Here is an 8,439-nt window from a genome sequence, read left to right on the forward strand (position 1 = left end):
ACTAAGAATATCGGTTCAAGGTAATATAGAAGTCAGTGGTTTCAGTGTTTTACTCCTATGTGAATATGAGAAATACTGCAGTTTAAAATAATCTGGCACATTGTTAGGCAACATTATTAATTCCTTACTACTTAGAAAAACTAGCTATTTTCCTTAAACTTTAGCATAAAATATATTTTCTATATTTTTTACAAAACTGAATGTCCTTACTTTTAATTAACACAAAACCAGAACATTTTAGTATTTTGCTGTTAATCATTTAATCAACAGCATAAACATTGCTTCAGTTTCTCACAGTCTCTTGATTTCAATATATATCTACATCTGTCTGTCTATATTTATGTTAACTATTAGGTTATTTTTATAACTTTGGTTTGGTAAGGTCTTGACCACCTAATAGTGACAGGAGGTAGAAGTAGGGATAGGTCCTTCTAAATATGTTTAATTCTTGTTCACTTTTGCTAATGAGTCTGAAAACAATTCATTTTGACCACAAGTTTAGAAATGTCAATAACAATGGAAATTTCTGACCATATCTTAAACTACATAAAAATTACCAGCGACAAAGAAAAAAGGCTTATATTACATTTAATAGTGTTAATTTTGAAGACAATAGTGTTAATTTCAAACTTCCATAAAGGATAACCCTACTGTTGAGGTGTCTGATGCAGAAACCAGTACAAATTTTGATTGTTAGAAAACCAAATGTTCTGAACATTATTTTCATTAGAAAAGGGAAGATAATTTTATAGTTGTTTGAGGTGTTGTAATACATCTACTGATAGGCCCAGCTGTTTAACTAAACCGGCTGTCTGTTCCAAAATCCACGTGGGGCTTGGGTTTTCTGAATGTGCATGCTCCTGTGTTCTACAACATTCTAAATATGAACAATCTATCCCACTATGGCTCTTGCTACAGTTGTTAAACTCAGCATTATTTTCACAGAGTCTTTCATCTTTAGCTTCATCAATCTTTTTCTCAGCTGGAACTACATGACAAATGTCCATATCCTCAATGGAGTCCAATAAATCTACAACATGGGACGGTGGAGTGATTGATTTCAGATGTTTGAGCACATACTCTTCACACTGGCCAACTGCATCCAGAAGATTGTTTATTTTATTGATCAAAGTTGAATTATTATTATGAAGGTGACACCAGGAGAGCAAAGCACTAAACAAAAATATAAACAAGGGTTAAATAGCAAAATAGGACTTAAAAATATAAGACTGTTTATCAATTGGACTTAATCATAAAACTGTTTATAATTCATAACCCCTCTTTCACAACTCTATATACACTTTTCCTGATTTTATACTTTTCTCTTATGACTATGTAATATCTGTTGAAGATGAATACAACTCCAAGAAAGAAAAATTAGTTTCTTCTTTAAGGACATTAAACAGCTTCTAAACTAGCAATTCTCAATCATGGATGCACATTAGAAACACCTGAAGAGCTCTGCGACCTATCAGGGCCCAGATTATACTCCAGACCAATTAAATCAGAATCTCTGGGGGTATCTTTTTTTTAAAGTTTCAGAGTTTATTTCAAGGTGCAACCAAAGTTGAAAACCATTGTTCTAAGCATATAGTTGCTTGCCATCAAGAATGAAGGTTAGAGAAAAAAAGTTTTAAAGAGACTTCACTTTCCTGGACTTATGTCACACAGTAGACATTGTTTGCTGAACTACTAACAATTTCTTTGAAAAAGGTAAAAATTCTTCCAGTCCTAACAGATTTAATATCAGCCATGTCATAAAATAATGGTTATGAAAAGTATTTAAAAATAGAATCCACTGATAGAAAAGATTCAGCAGTAGCTTTCTAAGGTTATATAACATTAACTTGATGATGTGAATATTCACATTGACTATTTTCCTACTGTAGCAGACTAAATTCTGGTTCCTAATGTTGGATTTTCTAAAACGCCAAACACAATAAATTTTTCGGTTTTGTTTTGTTAACTTTTATCATCTACTCTTCTTTAAAATAAGTGCTTCTTTGAAGCATTTTTTTTTTTTTTCTCTACCAAGGGCAGTTTAAAGGGTATAAAACAGGGGTGTCCAATCTTTTGGTTTCCCTGGGCCTCACTGGAAGAACTGTCTTGTGCCACAGATAACATACACTAACACTAATGATAGCTAATGACTCAAAAAGAAAAAGAAAAAGAAAATAATCATGAAAAAAATCTCATAATGCTCATAATGTTTTAAGAAAGTTTATAAATTTGTGTTGGGCCATATTCAAAGCTGTCCTGGGCCACATGTGATATGCCAGCCACTGGTTGGACAAGCTTGGTGTAAAGCATCAAAGAGGACAAGGCTGCTAGGCTCCTGGCTCTGTGTATCATTTGACCACTTGGCTCTGATATATGCCATTATTGCAATGGTATCCTGACAAGTATTCAATGTTCAGGACTAAAGTAAATGAAATCAATTTTCTCTTAATTACCAACTATTTTCATCATGTACATCTAGTCTAGAGGTCTGTCATATTGTGTGGAAGTATTAAAAGTTTTATTCAAAATCTGAAGACCTTTTAATGAGATAGGTAATTGTTCAGGTAGCAGAAGTATACATCTTCTTACCATTTCTTTGCACGAAAAGACAATATGTAGTTCACATATTAAAGTGGATGAGCTGATAACGATTTTGACTTTTTGAAGGCAATATAATTCTATGTTCTGTGACATACTTTAGCATATTTAGCACAAGGAAAAGCACTTCAGTTTAAACACTTTATTTTTACAGAAACATCCTCCGGTAGTATTGAGGTTAAAATGATCTAGCATTTAGACTTTAAAAATTACCTTAATGTTCCTCGGAGTCGTCCATAGTTTAAAATGACTTCTGCGCCTTCCTTATAACCTTGATTGAAGCCCTGTTGAAGAGTAACTGCTTTTCCAGCATCTATTCCATCTCTATAACCTTCCTAAAAATAAGTAATGGAGAACTGCAGCTGTAACTAACACCGAGTATACCACATGTAGGCTTTTCTAGAAAAGTACAGAACCAATTTAGAAAGCTGATGAGTTAGGCCTTTACTGTGTTACTGACCATAATATGGCATAACAATATAACTAAAGCAGACTATGCTTCTCATAAGTTTATTATTGGTTTATCATTACTTATCCACTTTTGAAGTCTAGAGTTACTGGGCAATTTTCAAAACACTGATAATCACAGTTTTTAAAAAATTTAGTATTGGGCCTCCACTTTTGCTGTGAGGTGGGCAAGTGGCAGATATGGCACCTTCCAGGAGTCTTGTAGTTCCCCTGGCAGTCCTGGTACTGTTGCTTTGGGGTGCTTCCTGGACCCACAGGCAGCAGAGCAACATACGTATCATCATGGACGAGAACTGGACAGAGCTGCTGGAAGGAGACTGGATGATAGAATTTTATGCCCCGTGGTGCCCTGCTTGTCAAAACCTTCAACCGGAATGCGAAAGTTTTGCTGAATGGGGAGAATATCTGAGGTTAATGTTGTGAAAGTAGATGTCACAGAGCAGTCAGGACTGACTGAACAGTTTACAATAACTGCTCTTCCTACTATTTATGATTGTAAAGATAGTGAATTTAGGCACTTTCAGGGTCCAAGGACTAAGAAGGACTTCATAAACTTTATAAGTGATAAACAGTGGAAGAGTATTGAACCCATTTCATCATGGTTTGGTACAGGTTCTGTTCAGATGAGTAGTATGTCAGCACTCTTTCAGCTATCTATGTGGATCAGGACTTGCCATAACTACTTTATTGAAGACCTTGGATTGCCAGTGTGGGGATCATATACTGTTTTTCCTTTAGCAACTCTGCATTCTGGACTGTTATTAGAACTCTGTATGATATTTGTGGCAGATTGCCTTTGTCCTTCAAAAAGGCACAGACCACAGCTATACCCTTCAAAAAAATTATCAGAATCTGCTCAACCTTTGAAAAAACTGGAGGAAGAACAAGAGGCGGATGAAGAAGATGTTTCAGAAGAAGCCAAAAGTAAAGAAGGAACAAAGACTTTCACAGAATGCCATAAGACAATGCTCTCTGGGTCCATCACTGGCCACAGATAAATCCTAGTTAAATTGTATAGTTATCTTAATATCATGATTTTGATAAAAACAGAAGACTAATTATTCCTTTTGGTTTGAAGTGAACTGTGACTTGCTTGTATATTACAGGGTTCAGCCTAGATTGTCATTAAATTGAAGACTCTACATTCAGAACATAAAAGCACTAGGTATGTAAGTTTGAAATATGATTTAAGCACAGTATGGGGTTTAAATAGTTCTCTAATTTTTGAAAAATCATGCCAAACAATAAGATTTATGTATATTTGTTTAATAATAACATGTTTCAAGTCTGAGTTTTGAAAATTTACATTTCCCAAGTATTGCATTATTGGGGTATTTAAGATTATTTTAGAGAAAAATATTTCTCATTTGATGTAATTTTTCTCAGTTTCATGTATGTGAAAAAAGGAAGATATTTCCCATAAACGGGAACTTTGCCCACTGTCTCAAGAAATACATATTTCAGTGACAATTCAGTGGTCTTTTCAGAGATATATTCCAAAATTTCCTCATATTTTTAGGTTATGCAACTAATAAAAACTATCTTACATTAATTACAGTTTTCTACACATGGTGATATAGGATAAGCTAATGATTTAGGAAGTTTTTAAGTCCATGGTATTCTCTTGATTCCAATAAATGATTTTCTCTTGTATTTTTCTTATTTACTATCGGTTACATTTTTTATTTTTCAAATTGGATAATTTCCTGGAAGTGTTTTTTATGTTTTAGTAAACAGTATTTTTTGTTGTTGTTTCAAACTGAAGTTTAGTGAGAGATCCATCAAATTGAACTGTCTGTTGAAAATTTAAAATTTTGGGCATTCATTTCAGATTTTAAATCATTCGTGCTGAACTTCTACTTGAATTTTTTTTTTCTTTTTAATTTTTCTTTTTGGATGTGAAGGTGAACATTCCTGATTTTTGTCTGATGTGGAAAAGCCCTGGTAGTTTACATTTTGAAAATTCACAGAAGCTTAATATAAAACAAAGTTTGCATTCTACTCAGGAAAAAAATCTTCTTGTATATGTTTTAAATGTATCTTTGGCCTCATACAGAAAGTTCTTACTTAATTTTACAGTCTGTAATGCTTGATGTTTTAAAATCATAACTATATATATATATATTTACTATTATTATTTTCTGAGATGGAGTCTCGCTCTGTCACCCAGGCTGGAGTGCAGTGGCTTAATCTTAGCTCACTGCAACCTCCGCCTCCCGGGTTCAAGTGATTCTTCTGCCTCAGCCTCCCAAGTAGCTGGGACTACAGGCGCCTGCCACCATGGCCAGCTAATTTTTGTATTTTTAGTAGAGATGGGGTTTCACCATACATTTTTATATTTTTTAAGAGACAAACTTCATATTTTCCTGTTCTTTCCTGACTGCTAATATTGTGTGGTATCTCACAGGTAGAAATCAACAGGATGGGACATTTAGTTTATTTTTACTCCTTAAAGAGCTAGAATACATAGTTTTGACCTTACAAGAAGGAGGAAAACCATAAATACAATGAATCAACTGACCATTATGTAGCAGACAATTTCTGTAACGTCTCTTTCTTTCTAGGCTCTGTTGGTAGGTGAATCAATTGGATTTATAGTAGAATAATGTACAAGTTTTCTTTAAAGGCCTCTCCTTTAGAATATAAAATATTATATCATTGAAGAGTTTGGATGTGTAACTTGTGGTGCCTTAGAAAAATATCCTAAGCACAAAATACACTTTTCTAACCACTTCAAAAGATCAAAAAACAAAAAACAAAACCCAGGGTTAGCAACGTATTCACAAAAAGGATACATGGAAAATTACACATCTGGGCTCTTGCCAACTGATTGGAATGGTGTGGGTGGGTGAGGAGACACAGCAAAGCAGAGAGGAAATTGTTTTAAAAAAAGGATGATGAAAAGTCTGGTTTCAGAAATTTTGCATAATACCTAAATTCAACTAACCTGCAAAGGCTGTGTGGGTAGTGATTTCGTTCTGCATCTCTCACGGTGCCACAGCATTCAAGATGCTCAATACTTACTAGCATAGCCCCAGTCTCACATACAGCATTGTTGTAATTGACAATATGGTTTTTGGGCTAAGCAAACACCACTTTATTGAAATGTTAAACAAGGTAGATTCCCAACTGCAGCTTTAGCGGCAATTTAATGGTTGGCAAATATATTAAGTTGATGTGGACCTCACTACTTGGTCCTCACCCAGAACTAGGTTCTGAAGGCTGCACACAGAAATTAAGCTCAGTTTCAATGAATAGTGAGACAAACTAGAGATGAAAAACTTACATCTAACAAATAAAAAAGAAAACAACTTTAATATTCCCTTACCTAGATACCAGTATTCCACATTAGTTTTCCCTTATTGCCCTCTGACAGCATGCTTAAGTCCATCTTTTCAATATGTCTTGATAAACACCACTCCTTAACTTTAGGCTCCCCACCCATTCAAGCAACCCATTTAAACTGCGTACACGTCCTTTGACAGCCATAATTAGTATAGTTAGTGTATGTTTCTCCCCAGCTCCTTTCCCTGCGATCCTCAACAAATTGCAAACTGTTTAAAGTCTAGACACAGTTAATTTTGGTCGGTCCTCAGCTTCTAACGCACCCCCTAGGCGCTCAAAGAACGCGTCTTGTTGTTTTACACGCTTTCAAGTAACCATTGAGAAATCCTAGCAAGACGCGGGTCGGACCGGGTTCCTAGGGATAAAGAGGGCAGCGCCGCGCCAGGCTGGGGCCACTCTGGACCCAGCTTCTTCACAACCCCGCGCCTCTTTCCACAACCCAGCACCCCGCGCCGTCCACACCACGTTTACTTTGACTCGTCTCTGCATGTGGCTCTGCCATTCCCGCTGCGCCAGGAGCGACTCGTCTGCCTCCTCGTCAAACACGTCCCCTTTGTCTCCAGGGCCCCGGACCAAGGACGCTGCTTGAACCCACGACATCACCGAGGCAATTACAGGGTCGCAGGCCAACGGAAGCGCCAACAACTCCTTCCGGTCCGAAGGCGGGGCGAAGACGGCGAGTGGAGGCTCGGGAGGGGCTGCGCGTGCGTATGGGCGTGCTGTGCACCGTGTCCGCCGCGAGAGCCTTTCGCGTGTGGTGATTTTGGGCTCCCTCGGTTGGCGAAGTGTTGATGTGCGCCTGTTAGTTGTGAGCGAGGCAGATTTCCTCGCGTGGCCGGCGCGACCTTCGCCTTTGCAGAAGGCAGCCGGGACCCTCAGTGAAGCACCTTCCGTTTACACCGTAGTCCTATCATGGTCTAGGTTTTACACTTGCGCGCGTTGGTAAACTATTAAAGGTAGTACAGTTGATGGGCAATTACCGCCCAAAGACTTTGTCTCTTTTGGAATCTCCTCTGAGTTTAAAGGATTTGACAAACTGACATTTTAAACTGTTAGGATTGTGGAGTAAAGGATAATAGAATCGAAAAGTGAGATACTGCAGCCAATATGAGATTAGTAAGAAATACAGAGTACATTTGTAAAGCCAATATATTTATTCATTGATCCGCAGTATCCTTCTGCCTCCCATTCCTGTTCATATGCCCTAAACTGTTGGTTTAGTAAGGGTGGGGACTTGTGTCAACACCAGGACAGTTCTGACACATGGTAGATGCTGAACTCGATCTTGGTGAATGAATGAACACCTGTAGTATTTCTGTTTTGCCCTTTGCCTAAGTAAAATGAGTCATGTGATAATTATCTAACAATTTATTGAACACCTACCTTGTGTCAGGCACCATTCTAGGTTTTGGGATACATCGGTGAACAGACGGAAGTTCTCAACCCTTGTGGACTTTATAGTCATGTAAAATTGACAGGATAAACAATAAGCTATATATAAGTAACATAAGTTTTGTTAGAAGATCATAAATAAATGCTATGAAAAAAATTTTTAAATAAGCACAGTAAGAACCATGAGTGTGTGGAAGTGGGTGGTTGGTTCATGTTACAATTTTAAATCTCCAGAGAGAATTTGGCATCCCACAAATAAAAAATATCTAAACTATAAATATGTATATTTTATTACTGTGAAAGTATTAAGACATGTGTATATATCTTTATTAGGAACAAAATGGTAGTAAGCAATAAAGATAACAATGAATAAAATAGAAAACCTCAAAACTTGAATAAGTAAGCCCAATTCTTTTTTGTATTATTTGAAAACACCAATAAGATAGATAATTCTGTCATAATCCTGATTTTTAAAGAGAACAAAATTATACAAGAATGAGAAATGAGATAACCACTGATGCAGAAGGAGATTAAAATACTAATTACCAACTAAAACTCAAAAGCAACACATTTGAAAACCTGGGAGATATGAATGACTTTCTAATAAAATTGACCCAAGAAGTAGAAAACATGAAG

The 8,439-nt window shown here is 36.4% G+C and overlaps 1 protein-coding gene and 1 pseudogene across 2 annotated transcripts; one reads left to right on the plus strand and one right to left on the minus strand.

The window, feature by feature from the left end:
• Positions 1–571: 571 nt before the first annotated feature.
• YAE1D1 (Yae1 domain containing 1) lies at positions 572–7,048 on the minus strand. The gene is made up of 3 exons (XM_011972704.1): positions 6,883–7,048; positions 2,812–2,933; positions 572–1,173 (listed from the first exon to the last, which is right to left on the minus strand). The coding sequence occupies exons 1-3, from the start codon at positions 7,009–7,011 to the stop codon at positions 747–749; spliced, it is 678 nt and encodes a 225-aa protein (XP_011828094.1). The 5' UTR covers positions 7,012–7,048; the 3' UTR covers positions 572–746.
• On the plus strand, positions 2,896–5,452 carry LOC105534019 (annotated as a pseudogene). Its single transcript, XR_001005197.1, has one exon. The product of XR_001005197.1 is annotated as a thioredoxin-related transmembrane protein 1 pseudogene (transcript).
• Positions 7,049–8,439: the final 1,391 nt, after the last annotated feature.

Source organism: Mandrillus leucophaeus, unplaced genomic scaffold (genome assembly GCF_000951045.1).
Source record: "Mandrillus leucophaeus isolate KB7577 unplaced genomic scaffold, Mleu.le_1.0 Scaffold100, whole genome shotgun sequence".
NCBI lineage: Eukaryota > Metazoa > Chordata > Mammalia > Primates > Cercopithecidae > Mandrillus > Mandrillus leucophaeus.

What these genes read in the sequence shown, in the direction of transcription:
- YAE1D1 (XM_011972704.1), bottom strand. Translation starts at nt 7,011, where the DNA reads ATGTCGTGGGTTCAAGCAGCGTCCTTGGTCCGGGGCCCTGGAGACAAA. An exon ending in ACATGCAGAGACGAGTCAAA is followed by an intron (nt 2,934 to 6,882) that starts GTAAACGTGGTG and finishes ACTTATTTTTAG; the next exon opens with GAAGGTTATAGAGATGGAAT. An exon ending in CGACTCCGAGGAACATTAAG is followed by an intron (nt 1,174 to 2,811) that starts GTAATTTTTAAA and finishes ATTTTTGTTTAG; the next exon opens with TGCTTTGCTCTCCTGGTGTC.